The sequence below is a fragment of the Mytilus galloprovincialis genome, chromosome 9, assembly GCF_965363235.1.
Source record: "Mytilus galloprovincialis chromosome 9, xbMytGall1.hap1.1, whole genome shotgun sequence".
Classification (NCBI taxonomy): Eukaryota; Metazoa; Mollusca; class Bivalvia; order Mytilida; family Mytilidae; genus Mytilus; species Mytilus galloprovincialis.
Window position 1 is genome coordinate 81114784 of NC_134846.1, and position 19633 is coordinate 81134416.

At 32.6% G+C, this 19633-nt stretch overlaps 1 protein-coding gene across 1 annotated transcript; it reads left to right on the forward strand.

Annotated features, from left to right (window-relative positions):
- Positions 1–29: 29 nt before the first annotated feature.
- On the forward strand, positions 30–19266 carry LOC143046844 (uncharacterized). Its single transcript, XM_076219907.1, has 6 exons — positions 30–84; positions 2140–3699; positions 12789–12910; positions 15210–15279; positions 16081–16310; positions 18942–19266. The coding sequence occupies exons 1-6, from the start codon at positions 30–32 to the stop codon at positions 19086–19088; spliced, it is 2184 nt and encodes a 727-aa protein (XP_076076022.1). The 3' UTR covers positions 19089–19266.
- Positions 19267–19633: the final 367 nt, after the last annotated feature.

Below are 19633 nucleotides of genomic sequence, written 5' to 3' on the forward strand. Positions count from 1 at the left end.
CATAACTAAAAATATTTAACTGTTTAATTATGAACATAGCCATTTCAATTGATATTTCATATTGTGTCTTTTTATGTTGTAATGGTACACTACTGTCTCATGTTAGGGTGAAGTTTGGCGCCTGTTAAAACGTTTAAACCCGTTTCATTTTTATACACCTGGCCTAAGTCAGAAGCCTGTTGTTCAGTTGTTGGTTGGTTCATAGATGTTTCTCGTTTCTCGTTTTTTATATGAATTAGACCGTTGGTTTTCCTGTTTGAATGTTGAAGGTCTTACTTTGACCTATCATTGTTAACTTTTTAGACATTGTGACTTGGATGGAGAGTTGTCTCATTGGCACTCATACCACATCTTCTTATTCATAAAGGTATGATATCAATTTCAGTAGGGAAGCATGAAAAATCCTCTAAAAGAAATAATCCACAATGCTTTTCAACATAAAAATGGTAGCATACGCTATAAATTTATTGCTTTGGGATACCATAAAGCATATTTTGTTAATAGTTAACAAAAGGGTAAAACATGCTACACAGAGGAACAAGTGATCAGTATGCTTGAGTTTCTTATTGACAACGTATTTGTTGAATTTAGAGGTAGACTTTTTCAACAAATTGTCGGCATTCCTATGGGAACGAACTGTGCGCCTCTTCTTGCCGACCTCTTCTTATTTTCATATGAATCGGAGTTCCTTCAGACACTTGTCAAAAACAAGAAGATCAAAGAAGCCAGGTTATTTAATTTCACTTTCAGATGTATTGATGATGTTCTTTCCATTAAAAATCCGAACTTTTCTGATTGGGTTCCATTAATATATCCCCCAGAACTAGAAATTAAAAAAACAACAGACACGGCTTCCTCCGCCTCATTTTTAGACTTATACATCCAATTTGACATACACAGTCATCTCAGTACCAGAATCTATGACAAACGAGACGATTTTAATTTTGAAATTATCAATTTCCCCCACCTTAGTAGCAATATACCAACTTCACCTGCATATGGGATATACATTTCCCAACTTATTCGGTATTCAAGAGCTTGCAGCTCCTACTCAGAATTTGTAAAACGTCAACAGTGTCTGAACAGAAAGTTGATGAACCAAGGGTATGTCAAAGAACGTCTCGTCCTTTTTCTAAAAGTTCATCGGAAGAAACCAAGACCTTCACAACTTCACAAATAATACACGATGACTTGAAGTATAGATTCTGCGTACTGACGTTGTTTATCATCTTAATAACGTGTTATAGTATTTCTTTATTTGTCTTTATTAATATTACTTTTACTGTTAAGTCTGCTTTTTGTGATATCCATTTCGTCATACTTTGAACGACAAAATTATTTTTCTCATTAATATTGCTTTTACTGTTAAGTCTGTTTTTTGTGATATCCATTTGACGTGACTCTGTACTTATGTATCCCGTCATACTTTGAACGACAAAATTATTTGATATCTACCTGTGTGACGTAAAACGCGCGATTCTACGCCAGTACTTAAAACATTTCAATCCTTTATGGGTGGATTTTACATAGATAAATAAAATCGTATAGTAAAAAAGCAAAATGAGGATGTTTAATTTGATGTATGCCTTTTTGTGCTTCTTTGTTACATTTGTTTGTTTTTATAGTGATTAAGATGATAACACAATGTTGTTCGCTGTACCCCTATTTTTGACATTTTTACCTATTGTGTCTGTTTGTTTTGTTCACGCATCGTTGTCAGTATAAAAAAAATTTGATGCGACTGTCATACAAGTGAGAGGTTTAGCTAGCTATAAAACCAGGTTCAATCCACCATTTTCTACATAAGAAAATGCCTGTACCAAGTCAGGAATATGACAGTTGTTATCCATTTGTTTGATGTGTTTGCGCTTTTGATTTTGCCATTTGATTAGTGACTTTCCTTTTTGAATTTTCCTCAGAGTTCAGTATTTTTGTAATTTTACTTTTCGCTAAGAGGATATAAACAGAGCCAAAACCTTCAAATGTCAACTTTTCTTAAAGACAATGGAAACTTAAGATTTAGACATTTGTTTTGTTTTTTTCAATTGAAAATTTTCTATCACAACTTATCATTATTGTCTTTTAATTGAGGATAGTTCATACAAATTTGATGAGGTTTTCATATATGATTGCTTTCAGGAAATTTGACCTGTCCTGGATTATATATATGTCAACAGTCAACCACTTGTTTGTTATTTGATGAGGTTTGTGACAACATAAGACAATGTCCTCATGGGGATGATGAAGTTGGTTGTGATGTCACATGTCCTATTGGATGTTCATGTGAAGGTTTTGTATTTATATGTCATCAAAAAGAAGTAGAAAAAATTTTCAAGGATTTGTCTGTTGAAGCTAGAAAATTAGATTTGAGCAGCTCATTGTTTCCGAATAATAATTTGATTGTTCCTGCATATACATACCTGGCTGATTTCAAACTATTCAACTGCAGCATTGACAAGATTATGCCATACTCATTTGAACAATTAATGAACCTCCTTCATTTAGATTTGAGTAGCAACAAATTAAAGGTTCTGCAAAGTTACACGTTCTATGGTCTCACTAAACTAGTAACCTTAAACTTAAAAGGCAATCTGATGCTGGGATTTATCAAACCAAATGCGTTCATGGCAATACCTAATGTTAAAGATTTGGAACTTTCTGGAACTAGAATAAAAACACTTTTTAATGGGACATTTATTGGTTTAGAAAACCTTGAAACGTTTAACATAACAGGGAATGGACTAACAACTGTAGAGGAAAATGTATTTGATGGACTTGTATCTCTTCTAACAATTGATTTGACACAAAACGATGTGACAAAGGTTTCTCCTGATATATTTTCCCGTCTTTCTCATTTAACAAAAATGAAAACTGATTCCTATATATTTTGTTGTTTAAAACCAGAATCTGTTTCTGCAGAGAACTGTTTCCCAAAAATGGACGAATTTTCCTCGTGTAGCAATTTGATGAGAAATGATGTATTACGTGTGTGCCTTTGGACTATTGCTATAAATGCTTTGATTGGAAATATTGGAGTTATAATTTATCGTATCATCAACGAACAAACGCTACTATTTAAGGCAAATTGGTTATTCATAATGAATCTTGGTGTTTCAGACATGCTGATGGGTGTGTACCTCGGGATTATTGCTGTAGCTGATATGTACTACTCTGGAAACTATATTTTACATGACCGTGAATGGCGAGATAGTTTTGTTTGTAAACTTGCAGGTATCATTGCAGCCGTTTCATGTGAGGCATCTGTTTGTTTTGTCATGTTAACGACTTTTGATTGCTATCTAATGGTAAAGTTTCCATTTGGCGGATGGCGGATAACATACAAAATAGCAAAGGTCTCGACTTTGGTTTGCTGGTTATTTGTAGTCATCATAGCTGTGGTACCGATTTTAGATACGACATATTTTTCTAATATGTTTTATTCAAGAACAGCAGTTTGTTTGGCTTTACCATTTTCCCGACAGAAAGTCAGCGGATGGGAATATTCAACAGCTATTTTCGTGTTTTACAACAGTATTGCGTTTACTGTTATAGCTTGGTGTCAATTGTCAATTTACAATGTAGCTAAAAGTAGTAATAGAATAATGGCGAAGAGGACAAAACAAGATATAACACTGGCTAGAAGATTATTTTTGATTGTTTTAACAGACTTTCTTTGTTGGTTTCCTGTTGGAATTATGGGTAAGTCTTCCATAAATCAATGTAAAAATGACATAAAAAATAGCGTGTGTGATTAATACGTTAAGAGGTTCAGGACACCTAAGGGACTTACCTTTTTACATTTCAGCTGAACCTTTTAAGTACGAACTATGAGTAAAAAAATTCAAGCTTCTTGACACGTAAAAAAGAAAGCCTTGTTAATACCTTGGGAGGGTTCAGAATAGCAAATCAGCTGAACTCTTAAATCACATACTATTTGTTAGCTTCTTAAACATCAAAATAAGTGTTTGTCACACTGCTATATATCTAATTCCTAATTTAACTATTCCGGTTAAATTGTGTTGCTCAATTTTTTTTATTTAATTTTGTCATCAGGTCAAAGTAAATATCATTTGAAAATTTTACGAAAAAATACTCAATAAGTTAAAATGTAAAAGAAATTGGATTGCAGAAATAATACAAATAAGAAAGAGCATACCAAATCATTGGAAAGATATATTACAAAAACAAAACTCATCAAAAACTATTGTTAATTGTGAAAAACAACTATCTTTAAAACAAGGCGCAATTATATATGATTTACAAAAAATTAATAATAAAGATATTTATGTAATCTTATCTAATGTAAGTAAAGATATTCCTATAGGGTTTACAAAATGGCGGAAAGAACTAAATATAGATAAAATTCAACCAAAAATTAAATACACATTAAATTTTATTTTTAATTATTTAGAAGACAATAAATTAAAAATGGTTCGATGGAAATTATTACATTATATACTACCTGTAGGTACACATCTTTTCACATGGAAAATTAAGAACACCAATCTGTGTTCAGTGTGTGGGGTACCAGATACTTATCAACACAATTTCATGGAATGTACTTATTTTAAAGTTTTTTGGAATAAAATTTGTATTTTATTAAATACGCTTCATATTGGTGAACATATAGTTACTTTAAAACACTTAGTAGTAGGATATAAAATAGAAGAGGACTCATTAAATGATATTAATTATCTCTTGACAGTCATCCTATTCACTCTACACAAATGCAATTGTATTTCAAATAATAAGATAAATCAAGTTAATGTTTATGAAATATTTAAACAAGAATTTAAATACAGATATTATCTGATGGAGTATAGAAATAAAACAATAAGTAAGATGCTTAAAAATATTCAAAAATATATGTAATTGAAATGTATACAATTGTGTGGTGTGAAAATTAATAGCTATGCTAGACTTTATATTGTGTACATGTATGTTGCAGTTGTTGGTTTTTCATTTTTTGTATGTATAAACAAACCAAACAAGACACTTTATTTAATATAATATATAAAACTAAAATGATTATAATTCAACACTGATTTGTTTTGCACCAAATATCATCAAGTAATTGTGTGTATGTTCACTTTGTTGGTATCAAATCACATGTTAAAAACCTTATTCTTTATATTATATTTCCAGAAACATTTAATCTTTTTCACTCTAGATACATTTATTTTGTTTCTAAGACAAAATTGTTAACGAATAGTAAATAACACTTACCAAACAAGTTTTATCTAATCCAAAAATTTATTTTCACAACAAACATGTGCTTCCTTTTGCACTAGCTTTCGGACAATGATTTGTAACTAATCCAGCACAAAAGGTCAAGTACAAATAACTGGGTCAAAGATGTAAACACGGGACGATGAATACAAATTCGGAAGGCAAATGATGTAACGTAAACACGTGATTTATACTATGAAATTTTATTCTTAATATGTATACACTGTATTTAAAAGAATGTATATGTGATATATATAATTAACACTTTAATACTTTAGTATACTTTACTGAACTCCTCCCTGGAAATTCAGTAACTAATTACAGGGATACTCGGGCTAACGCTGTAATCCGAGTAAATTGTCAAAACAGCAGATATATAATAAAAGATATTTACTTGGAAAAAAAAAAAAAAAAAGAAAATTTTACGAAAATTAAAGTAGCCAAATATATTAAATCGAAGTGTTTGGTACCACGAAAATGAATCTGCAAAGCTCAGTAGTCAGTGTCTAAATAAATGATGAAGAACGTCTTCATAGAACGAAATCTTTATCTAAACTACATGTAGGAATACAATAACGTCGCTAAGTAGCGACGTCGAATATACAGTTACGTAATTACCGCGGTAAACGACGTTAAGACGTTTACCAATTAAACGAAAATGTCTATAATAAAAGAATGTAAAAGTATTTTACAACATTCTGGGGGCCTCAAAATGAGTTTACTGTTCATATTTCAAGAGGAAGTTAACAATTGGCCGTGTAGTAATAAGTCCATTTGGTTCTGTTGAAGCGTTCATATTGTCCTCTGTGTGCATAAAGTTCTCATGTGATATTCTCCTCCCTTGAAATAAATGTGACGGTGTCAATTGCTCTGGATCTCGGATCCCGCGTAATGTACGATACTAGGCGATAGTTGTAAACGATTTCAATCTCCGTAAAATCTGTTCGTAACATATTTGCATTAACAGTGGGTGGTTTGTAGTGAATACGGCTTGTCGTAAAGTTCTCTGATGTCTTGATTTTCTCACGTTCTTCATGTCTGTGCGCAGTCGGAAAGCAAGCCCTTAGAAACGACCGTTGTTGCTACTTTCTTAAGACAACAATGGGACTGATATTAAAACCCGCCATTCTGAAATTGCGTTAATTTCGCGGATTTTTTTTTTTTTTTTGGCGCCAATTTGGTAGTTTATCTTTTTTTCAGTTTCCTACTTGCCATTAGGGTCTGAAATAGATTTATTTCGATTTGTTGAGCATGGAGTTTATTATCAAAAGGAAAAAAAAATCTCAAACATGTCAAATTGGCCGTGTTTTAACGATCCCGTAATGCCGTTGATCGTCGTTTAAAATTATTTTCTGCTATTTTTCACAGATTAACAAAGACTATATGTACTATACAAACAATTAATAATACGTATCTCAAAATTTTAAAAAATCATAAAGTATAACGTTCTATTACCCCTTGGGAAACCCCGTTTGAACTAAATTCCAAAAGAAAGACATTTTTTGACATTGTAGTTTTTCGGTCTTACACATCGATGTCACCTGGCATCTGAACACAGTCAATGTGCACACATTTAGTATGTTTGTTTGAAAAAGTAATGGCGAGATCAGCTGTGAATATTTGACTGGATTTATTATTCTCTTTAAGTCAGTGAAATGTATGACTTAACTAAACCAAGGTAAGGAAATCTTATACTGTCTTTGCACAACCTTAACTGCTTTAGATGCACTGACATAAAACACATTCGTTGTTTTAAATAATACTTTTTTTTGTGATAAAGGAATCCTGCAAATTTATGTAAATGAGAAAGTATTGTCCTAAATTTCAACTTAGGCAGCCAACAACCATTTGATTTTCTGTAGGGGGTAGGGGTGGTGGCTTTTGATTGTTTTGAAGAAAAAAAGTTTGTTTCCAATTTTTGGATAAAAAAAAATTTTTTTTGACCCTGAGAAAAAAAAAGTTTGTTTTACCCTCAGCTGCCATTAAATGAAATGCTAAAATTGAAAGAGAAGAATTGTTTTCAACTTGTCTGGAAAACCCCCTCCCTGAAAACAAATGGTTGCTGCCTTCAAACAATCTCTTTCAGAGTATCATTTTAATCAATCTTATTCAAAGCATTATCATACTGACATGAAGTGTGACTTAATTTTGACTTGTGATCTAAAACATAATTGTTGACTTAGCCACCAGAAACTGCTCTGAAAATACTTTTATATAAATGTAAAAATGCATAGTTTTTTTTAATGTTATTATTTTTTTTTTTCAAATAGAAAAAGAAAAATATTACTAAGTCTATTTTGTTCTTATTTATTTTCAAGTTCATGACCAGCACCATTTATTTATTGGTTTAGTGTGTTATTTTATAATTTGAGTCCATTCATTAGAACTATAACTTGCATGAAATCAATGAGACAACATGGTTACATTTAGTTTGTTCATACAAGGATTGCAAACTAATTTTCCTTTTATAAATTTAAAATAATGAAGATTTTACATTCAAAATACTTTCGATCATTATGATCTCTTTTATGTTTAAATGAAAAATGTAGGACCAACTTGCAAGTGTCAGTAATGAAAAGGAATATTCCTGTTTTTTATCATTTTAATACTGTCTTGATCCATTATTCATGAATATTTAGACTACCCCTTGTATAAATTGAGTAGACATTTATTTCTGTGTTAAAATAATTTGGTTGCAGCAGTAAACATACTTACCAAAACATGAATATTAAATTAACTCTTGGAATATTAAATTAATATTAAATTATTAACCCTATTATGGCACATAGGGACACATAGGGCCTATTTCACAGGGACTGAGTTCTGAAAAGTGATAAAATGTGTTTCTCTATTTTTTGGCACATGTTTACAGTATCAAAATATATTTAATAAGATAATTTTTAATAATATCCACATGTAAATAACAGCATATTGCTTGATATAACAATAGTTTGTTCATGATAGTGTCAAACAAAGGGACGTAACTCGTGAATTACCGTCGGCCCCGCTTCGTCAGAAATATCGACACATCTAACTGGCACATTTGCGTATCTTAGCATATCAACTGGCACAAATTTGACACATCATAGTCCAAGTTATGTTACATAACATAATTTAAATTCAGCATAGCTTCCCGAGAAGTTAAGAAAGAAAATTACGATTTTAATTTTCTGTGACCAATTTTTTTCGTCAACACCTTGACTTTGAAGACACATTTTGAGAGAAAAAAATGAGTTTAATCCATAATTGAGTTGAGTAATATATTTCTTATATACTCAAGAATGTTCACTTAAAAGGAAATTAGTTTTAATTCATGCAAAAAACTACAAATTCCAAAAAACGAGCTTCACTTTTTTTGGTAAAAAAATCCCCATATATGGTAATCACATGACGTCCATTGTTGCTTTAAGAAATGGGGTCAAACCGGGGTCAGCTTTTCGACTGTGCGGGGTTAACATATTCATGATTGGTGAAAATGACGGACTGTAATGTTCTGATGAATTTCGATGCATAGGCCCAGAAAATAAGTAGCCTACTTTCGATTTCAGTGCGGTTGGTCCCGGTCCTCGAATAACTTTGTCCTCTACAATATCCCAAAAGTAATCAGCGCCAATTAATATAGAAACTTCAAAGTCCTCGTCACGTGATACAGGGTTTGCTAATTTAAATCCATTTAAGTACGGAAAATGTGACTGATTTCTTGCGTATGTTTGTATAGGGTGAGCAATCTTTGGAACGATAAGTACATTAATTGGTATTAATTTTGTAGTCTGGGCTCGTAAATAAACAGTAGCCACTTGAAGATGTCTTACCTTCGTATTTGTTTCACCGAATCCGGAGACCGTTATATCTTCATTTCTCACGGGTTTCAAGTTTAATTTATCTGCCATATCCTTGGTAATAAAACTGCGCTGTGCACCTTCGTCGAATAAGGTGTTTGCTTGACTAAAATGGGTTTTGTCGGACGAGACTGTAACTATCGCGGTTTTCAAAAGTACTTGAGCTCTTACTGATGTCGTTAATGATTGCATGCTTGCTACTGAGAGATTGCTGTCTAGTTTTTCTGAATTGTAATTTTCCGTTTCTGTTTTTGCTTCTTTTTGCGTATATTGCTCCACCTTATTGCAAATACTTGTGTGATGTCGTTTACCACAAATTTTACATGTATTTATTGATTTGCAGTTTGCAATTCTGTGTTTTCCCAAACAATTAAAACATAACTGTTTCTCCTTAACTGTGCGCTTTCTGTCATCAATATTTATTACCGTCATGCATGTAGTTGGAGCGTGAATGTCGTTACAATATATACAGGGTTTGCTGGTTAAATCTCTGTTATTTGATTCGTAGTTTCGTTTTGTACTTACTATAAATGCTGACGTAGATGTATATTCTGATTCTGATTCATAACAACTTACGGACTGACCTGCTTCTTGGATAGTAATTTCATGCTGAATTGCGCCACGTAGCAACTGTAAATTCCATTTATCATTTCCATTAACGCGTACCATATTTTGTCGGATGTTTCCCGGAATTTTATTTAAGATAATTGGTACTAGAAGGCTCCCGTACGATTCATGTGTTTGTCCCATTCCCTCAAGACCTCGAATGTAATTCTCCATACTGTCGTAAAAGTTCTTTATGTCTCTAATATTCGCGGATGGACTAGGTAGACTAATAAGGCTTTGCATATAGGCATTCACAATTTTGTGGGGTTGACCAAATCTCTGTTTCAATACATGTAGGGCTTGAGCGTAATTTGTGTTTGTAATTTGTAATCCTGAGATGCATTGGCTTGCTTCTCCGTACAATTGAGACCTTAAATAGTTAAACTTCTGAACGTCGTTTAAGGACAAATTTTCATGAACTGCTGCACAAAAGGAATCCCAAAATGGCTGCCATTCCAGTATATTTCCTCCGAACGTGGGTAGGGTAAGCTTTGGTAATTTATGGTACATACTGGAGTTTGAAAATGTAGATGAAGAATTATTTGCTGGCGTGAAACTTACTGGAGTAGGGTTTATTAGATTGTTTGAAAGTGTAAATTCTGTGGCGTGCGGGTTTAATTGTTGCTGTTTCGAAGATGTTGTGCTATCTGCTTCCCGGATTACTTTTGCTAATTTTGTTAGAGTAATTTGAATATCAAATTCATACCTGTCGGCTTCTTCTATCTCTTCTTGAATATCCTCTTCCGAAATTTCTTCCACAATTTTATCGTTGAGCTCCGAAATAACTGTTTCCTTTTTCCGTATCATTTCCCTGATTGACATAATTTCATTGACATCGTATTCCTTTGATAACTCCTCGAAATTTCCGCTCACTCGCTTCAGTAGTTTCGTGACTGCACCACGATGTCCAGCTCGAATAGCTTTGAGTTTAGAACTCATCGTTCTTTTTGTCACGGCACCAATTTAACATATATTCTAAAGAAATGATGAAGAACGTCTTCATAGAACGAAATCTTTATCTAAACTACATGTAGGAATACAATAACGTCGCTAAGTAGCGACGTCGAATATACAGTTACGTAATAACCGCGGTAAACGACGTTAAGACGTTTACCAATTAAACGAAAATGTCTATAATAAAAGAATGTAAAAGTATTTTACAACAAGTGATTGGGAACTTGTATGATGTAAAGCAATTATTTTTTCGAATTGTCAGTTTATCAATTTGTATGATGTAAAGCAATTTTTTTTCGAATTGTCAGTTTATCAATTTTGAATTAAAAAACAATGAGCTTCCACTTCTACATATGTCCCTTTTGGTCATAAAACTGTTCAATTGTTTCGGCCCATAACCATCTTGGTCTTCAAATAGTTGGTTTAAGCGTTCCTGATGAAGGGAAATCCAGATGAGCCCTTCAAACGCATTACACTTATGAGTTGTTATATTCACTTTTTATGTAGCAAAAGTATCAAAGAGTAAAATAACAAAAATACCGAACTCCGAGAAAAATTCAAAACGGAAAGTTTGTAATCGAAAGGCAAAATCAAAAGCTCAAACACATCAAACGAATGGATAACAACTGTCATATTTCTGTCTTTGTACAGGCATTTTCTTATGTAGAAAATGGTTGATTATACATGGTTTTAAAGCTAGCTAAACCTCTCATTTGTATGACAGTTCACACCATTTGGGGGTGAAAAGAATCTCAGTAGTGAAATATACTGAAATTGCAATTAGTATGGCATAATTTGGTATAAATATCAATTCACTCTTAGAGTCTTTGCATGGTAAATAAACACATTTATTGTAAAACCAGTTGTTGGCATAAGGGTTATGTTCTTCTCATATACTTTATGATGGTATGATATTAAACCCCTAACGAGAGGGATTGTGCTCGATTTCCCTAGAATGGAGACATAATCTTTCAATCAGTTTAATTACGGTCATCAGCTGGTTTGTCAGTAACTGCTAGTAGTCCTTTGTTGATTTATGTATCATTGTCAGTTTGCTTAGTTAAATTTGTAACATATTCTGACATCGGACTCGAACTTCTTTTAAAAGTATTTTTATTGTACGTATCGGTGTGTGTTTCTTTATTCAACATTGTTTAGAGGTATAAGAGGATTTAGATCTCACAAAACATGTTTAACCCCGCCGCATGTTTGCGCCTGTCCCAAGTCAGGAGCCTCTGTGCTTTGTTAGTCTTGTATGGGTTTTTTTCATTTGAGTTCATTTATGTTTTAGAGTTAAGTAAAACGTCTATTTTCACTTAACGAGTACACATTTCTATTAAAGGGCGAGGTGAGGTCTTTCTGCTGGTGCTGGATTTTGCCGTTGCGTTGAAGATCCTTTGGTGGTCGAAGATTGTTTTCTGCTCTATGGCCGGGTAGTTGTTTCTTTGGCATATTCCCCATTTGCATTCACAATTTTATCGATAATGTTATTATACATAATTTAATGCATTCGCATTAGTTTTGGTGTGAATAAAGACTATCAAGCGGTATGTAAATGTATATTTATATATTTATTAAAGTCATATGAAACCTCAAATTATAAAAAAATATGGATATGTTTTTTTATAACTAAATTGAAGTTTTCATTATACAACTTATGTACATATACTTTTTTCTGAGGAAAATTCTTTAATTTGTCCACATTTAGAAGAAGTTTACTTATTTTTAATTGCTTGCTGCCAGGAAACAATTCGCCGACATATTTTCCGAATGTATAGTGACCTTAGCGTGACCCTCCTCGTAAAAATCAGTGATCGCAATACGCATGGATCTGTCATTAGAATAAACAATTATCTGATTGTACATGTTAAACACGTGCTCAATACCCATGCTTTTTGTTGATTGTTTACTACTTCGGCATTAAAACACGGCATTTAATGAGAAGCCATATTTGTTAAATCATGATAGACAGAGAGAGAAAAAAATGACGATTATACGATATGTTTGCGTAAAAAATGATTAAATCGTGCACAGAAGACTAAGTTTATGATATATACATGCATTGGTTCAAGAATTGGATAAACATTATTTTTTCACCAGTCACTCGTTTCATATGACTTTAATAACGAAGATCATGTTATTTTCATTTTCATTTCTTAGGTATACTAGCAATGGCTGGTCAAGTATTTCCGTCCGAAGTTTATTCTTGGGTAGCCGTATTTGTGATGCCACTAAATGCAGCATTGAACCCTTTTCTTTATACGTTTTCAACAATAAAGCAGGTATGTATGCTTAACAATAATCACATTTGCGTAAAGTAAAACGTGATTGATTGGGTATATCAGGAAAAACGATTACTAGTTTAGTAACATTATCAAGTCACATATCACACAAAACAGATAGTTAAAACTGAAGGAAGGTTTTATATAATGTTTTAATCATTTATTTTCATTATCTGTATTCTATCTGGAGTATTTGAGTTTCTTGCAGACTGCCCATGATTGTTGGTTGCATGATATAATGTCCTGTTTGAAATTTCTTCCTATATTCTTGTCTTTTATTTTTTGAAAGACAAGTTGTTGCATATGTTATAGTAAATCTTATTTTCAGTTATGATTAATATTTTTTTAAAATTATACTCCCTCTTTTCGTTCAGTCCATATCATTTGATAACTGGAAAAATTGTGTAGTGAACGAAAGTAATGAGGTTCGACTTCATAAAAAGTATTGAAAGTAAAGTACCGACAGTTAGAAAGTAGACGTGAGAAATCCGAAATGATTTCACACGTGACAACTCACCACTGTCCACCTGCAACTAAAGCATAAGGGAGAAAAGCGGTATGACCAGTAATTAATAAGCTACATTGGCTAACATATCTTTTTAAAACTGGAAATCCATTATGTAAAAGCCTCTTTCATCACTGAAGGGTAAATGGGCAACATGTTTTAAATCATACATGGTTTATAGATTATTGTGTTATACCTTCTAATTGCATATCAAAGAATTTAATTCATAATTACACCTTATTTAAGAATCCTGGATTTTGATTGGTTGATAGCTAGTATATTTTTCACCAGTTTACTGCTATCAAATGAATATCGTTCATTTTTAAACGCCGCCATGGTATTTGCCAAAAGGATATGCCTTTTTTACACCCTCCGTAGGCGGATCCAGGGGGCCCTGGGGGGAGGGGCGGCCCCCCCCCCTTCCGGCGGCCCCCCCTTCCGTGGGAAAAATTTGGTTGATTATATAGGAAATCATTGAAGCATGACTGAAGCGCCCCCCCCCCTTAGGTCAGTCAGCGCATCCCCCCCCCCCCCTTTAGGAAAAGTTATGGATACGCCACTGCTCTCTGCCGTAGTATTTGTCAAAAAATACTCTATCCGACTTGACGCTTGTAACGTCACGATCATCAATGTGTTTTTGAATTTTAACATTCGGTTAATTAAACAGATATAGCATGTTCTTGAGGGGTATTTGCGAAAAATACCAGACGTGAGAATGAATTTCCCTCGCCTTACGGCTCGCGAAATTTTACATTCTCTCGACAGGTATTTTTCGCAAATACCCCTCCTTAACATGATATATCTGTTTAAAACCTTACTTTTTCACGGAAGGCTTAGTGCTGAGATCGTGTTTTTGAATGAATCGGTCCACTTTTTTTGATTGAAGATCAGGCTTTTTCGGATGAATTCCAATGCGATCACATTGCTATTATTTTTTTTCGACTGTTCATTATATTCTGAATGCTTTTGAACACAGACGACAGAATTTCCCTATAGTATAGTATAAATGACTTGTACCAAGTCAGATTCTATTTATGTTGCCGTAAATTTTGTATAAGTTCAGTGCTTCTGTTGTTCCGTCTTTTGTTTCCACATATAGGTGATGTGTTTCCTTCAGTTTTGGTTTGTAACCCAGATTTGTTTCAGTTCAAAATCGAGCAATTACTATTCGACAGCGGTATACTTCTATTGCCTTTATTTATATTGTCCTGGGTTTTTTCGAGAACAACATTTAAAACGTACGGGTTTTTCAACACATTTTCTTATAAATAACTGACATTTTCTAGTTTTTGACTGTAATTTCGCGAAGGACAATAAAATATATTCTTAATAAGACACAAAACTTGATTACTTTGTTGATAAAGTTTAACCAATTTCAATTATTGATAACTTTCTGTTCTGAAACTATTTTACAATAACCTTGCTGTATTACGATATATAAATAAGTCAATGATTCCTTTACAAAACGGTCTTTACAGGGACTCATTATCCTTTTAATTGCATCGCATGCTACCTTTGTGTTTACAGTCAATAATATTCAATGATTGATACATATCTAAGTGACGGAAAAAAATAGAAGCAAGAAAATTAAAGAAAAGGAATAAACGATCAAAACAAATCAATACAAACCCCTCGTCCCCCCAAAAAATAACATTGAATTGAAAGGAATATCTAATAGAAATGAAAACAGCACATTATATTTTATTTTCAAATTACTCGAAAAACAACGATCCGAGCCGGACATTACACCTACCTTGGTTTTCTTAATTTTTTAAGTTGATTGTGTATTTGTAGAAACCCAATATTATGGGTAAGATGTCTAGCAAAATATTCCAGATGTCTAAAGTTAAAGACCGACGTAAAGGTAAGATACAAGCTTTATCAGAAAGGATTCAGGAGTCGATTTCACAAAAAAAAACTGACGACTAAGATTAATCGTAAGTCATGAACAATTCAGTATATAGTCGTAAGTTTTTTTGTGAAATCGACTAAACAAGAATCACCAGTGGCATTTGAGTCCAAACAATGGTCAGCAAAATTAAAAACGAAGTTAAAGAACATTTTTAAGCAGGCAGTAGAAATGTATTATTTTTCTCGGGACTTTATAATTATAATTGATATATCATATCGGCACTAATAAACTTATCATGGATACCAGGATGAAAACGTTTACTCCAGACACATGTTTTGTCTACATCGGTGATGCTCGAATGAAAAAGTTTTGAAAAGGTTCAATAAAGTGAACTAACGCACCGGAGAGCGAATAAAAAGGCTGTAGATAACTTCAGATGGAAAACGTCATAATCATTAACGAAAATTAACTGATATTGGTATTGGTAATCATTTATTGGTGATTCGACTGTGCATTTCATTTTTCTGTCTTATTTCAAGCATGCTCCTACATTATGTGGTTTGTCCTTAAAGTTTAAAAAAAGGCTTTACCGTCTTTTTCTTGTGAACAAGTACATATTTTTGATTTGGGTCAGCTGAAGCAAGCCTCTGGGTGCGGGATTTTCTCGATGTATTGAAGACCCATTGGTGGCCTTCTGCTGTTTTCTGCTCTTTGGTCGGGTTGTTTTCACATTCCCCATTCCATTCTCAATTTTAATGCTTATTGATTGTGTCCGAATTGTTTCTATCTACTAAAAATGATATACTATTGCAGATTCAACGGATGAAATAAGCATGGCTTCTGTATTTATCAAAAATGCACAGATGCTTCAGACAAGGCACATAACGCTTAGAGAACTGTTTGCTACGCGGAAACTTACCATTAGAGAGAGTATTCGTCTGGTCTCACAACTTACTGCTGCATTAGCATACTTGCATCATCGTTTTTTTACACTTTGCCAACCACTTTCTTTGGATACTTTAATTGTCTTTATGGATAAAAAGGTAATTTTGAGTGTTATCATTGAATAATTTAATTTTGGATGTAACGCGTCTTCTGATTGGCTGACGTTGTTTTGTTATCAGCCCATAGACATAATTTAGTCATGTGACCGTGACGTCATCAACGTTTTTTTCCATGGTTTTCTACGGTTTAAAATGGAATTTAGAATTAAATTATAAGAAATGACTATAATATTTTTTCTGTCTATTCGAAATGACATTAAAAATGTGGTGCACACTGTTAAATAACCATCTACGCGCGTTATTCAGCGTGCACCAATTTTTTTATGTTATTTCTTCATAGACAGAAAAAATATTACAGTCATTCCTTTAAGATTTTTTGTGTCTTCTATATATTCTTATCATAAATTCTTTGGTGTCAACTCTATAATCTTAAAGGTACACTATCAACACCAAAATTTCATGTAAATTTAGGATATAACCTAATCAGAGTGCTTTAATACTTTCTGAGTGGCGAAATAGTATAACAAAAATACCGAACACCAAGGTAAATACCGAACTCCAAGGTAAATACCGAACATAAAGTAAATACCGAACTCCAAGGTAAATACCGAACACCAAGGTAAATACCGAACTCCAAGGTAAATACCGAACACCAAGGTAAATACCGAACATAAAGTAAATACCGAACTCCAAGGTAAATACCGAACATAAAGTAAATATCGAACTCCAAGATAAATACCGAACACCAAGGTAAATACCGAACTCCAAGGTAAATACCGAACTCCAAGGTAAATACCGAACATAAAGTAAATACCGAACTCCAAGGTAAATACCGAACACCAAGGTAAATACCGAACTCCAAGGTAAATACCGAACACCAAGGTAAATTCAAAAAGTTGAAGTCCATAAAAACTGACAAAATCAAACTTTAACAACCAACGAAACAAGTTGAAAAACTGTTGCCATATTGCTGACATATTGCAGGCATTTTAAGACGAGAAAATGGTGAGATATACATGGTTTTGTAGCTAGCTAAGCATCCCACTTGTATAACAGTTGTGTATAGTTCCGTTGTATTGACAACATTAGGTGAGCAACCCAACCAAACATAAAAGGTTAACGTTGCAATAATTTGACGTTTCGTCCGTCCCCGAGATTATCACCAGCCCAGTAGTCAGCACTTCGGTGTTGACATGAAATATCAATTATATGGTAATTTTTTTCAATTAACTGTTTGCAAAAGTAAGAATTACATGAAATACTAAGATTTGTTGTTATCCCAGGCATAGATTACCTTAGCTGTATTTGGGACAACTTTTAGGAATTTTGGGTCCTCAATGCTCTTCAACTTTATACTTGTTTTGCTTTTAATTATTTTAATCTCAGCGTCACTGATATGAGTCTTATGTAGACGAAACGCGCGTTTGGCATATCAAAATTATAAGCCTGGTACCTTTGATAAATAGTTAACCAAGCTGCTAAGACTGTGTAAACGAACATCACAGACATACAAAACAACTGACTTAAAAAGTTAAACAAACATACAAATAAATCTATTATAGATTTCAATGTTTCCCTCTGGTTTTACTAGGATTACAGTGAAATACAAATAAATCTATTATAGATTTCAATGTTTCCCTAAGGTTTTACTAGGATTACAGTGAAATACAAATAAATCTGTTATAGATTTCAATGTTTCCCTATGGTTTTACTAGGATTACAGTAACATACAAATAAATCTGTTATAGATTTCAATGTTTCCCTAAGGTTTTACTAGGATTACAGTGAAATACAAATAAATCTGTTATAGATTTCAATGTTTCCCTATGGTTTTACTAGGATTACAGTGAAATACAAATAAATCTGTTATAGATTTCAATGTTTCCCTATGGTTTTACTAGGATTACAGTGAAATACAAATAAATCTATTATAGCTTTCAATGTTTCCCTGAGGTTTTACTAGGATTACAGTGAAATACAAATAAATCTATTATAGATTTCAATGTTTCTTAATGGTTTTACTAGGATTACAGTGAAATACAAATAAATCTGTTATAGATTTGAATGTTTCCCTATGGTTTTACTAGGATTACAGTAACATACAAATAAATCTGTTATAGATTTCAATGTTTCCCTAAGGTTTTACTAGGATTACAGTGAAATACAAATCAATCTGTTATAGATTTCAATGTTTCCCTATGGTTTTACTAGGATTACAGTGAAATACAAATAAATCTGTTATAGATTTCAATGTTTCCCTATGGTTTTACTAGGATTACAGTGAAATATATCTTACATCTATTATAGATTTCAATGTTCCCCTATGGTTTTACTAGGATTACAGTGAAATACAAATAAATGTATTATAGATTTCAATGTTTCCCTATGGTATTACTAGGATTACTGTGAAATATATCTTACATCTATTATAGATTTCAATGTTTCCCTATGGTTTTACTAGGATTACAGTGAAATACAAATAAATCTATTATAGATTTCAATGTTTCCCTAAGGTTTTACTAGGATTACAGTGAAATACAAATAAATCTGTTATAGATTTCAATGTTTCCCTATGGTTTTACTAGGATTACAGTGAAATATATCTTACATCTTATGCAATTCAGATAATATGAATAATGTCATTTTCTAACACAAGTATTTATAATTCAGACCATCGAACGAATAAAGGTGATTTCTGAAATAAACGATATACGAAATGAACTGGATACTGCTGAGGATGTAGAAAACATCGGACAGATAACTAAACTGGTACTGAGGAATACCAGAAAACTGCCAAAAGATGGCCATATGTATTAGCAGAAACATTGTATCATATCTAGCAATGATTTGACAGATTTTAAAATTGATACTTTAAGCTAATGTTCATATTTATGTATGTAACACGCTTTACATTTTTGTAAATATACTAGTAGTATAAAACCCATTAAAATTATCATTGTTATCAGTGTTAAAATGTGTACTCGCCTCTGGGTTACGTATGATATTTTGATATAAATACTATAATATCTAGAGTGTGTTTTACTCAATGAAAAGTATTGTCTGGTCACATTATGAAGTTACATAGATCTTTATACCCATTTTTAACATTTTTACCTATTATGTCTGTTAGTTTTGTGAGAGATATAGCTAGCTATCAGACCAGATTTAGTCCACTATTTACTACATAAGGAAATGCATATACTAAGTCAAGAAAATGACATTTGTTTTCCATTCGCTTGACATGCTTGATGTGTTTAAGCTTTTGCTTTTATTGTAATAAACTAAGAACGTATCGCAAAATTCAAAACTAATTTTAAATTAGAAAAACATCTTCTATTAGACCTTAGACCTTAACAAAAGTT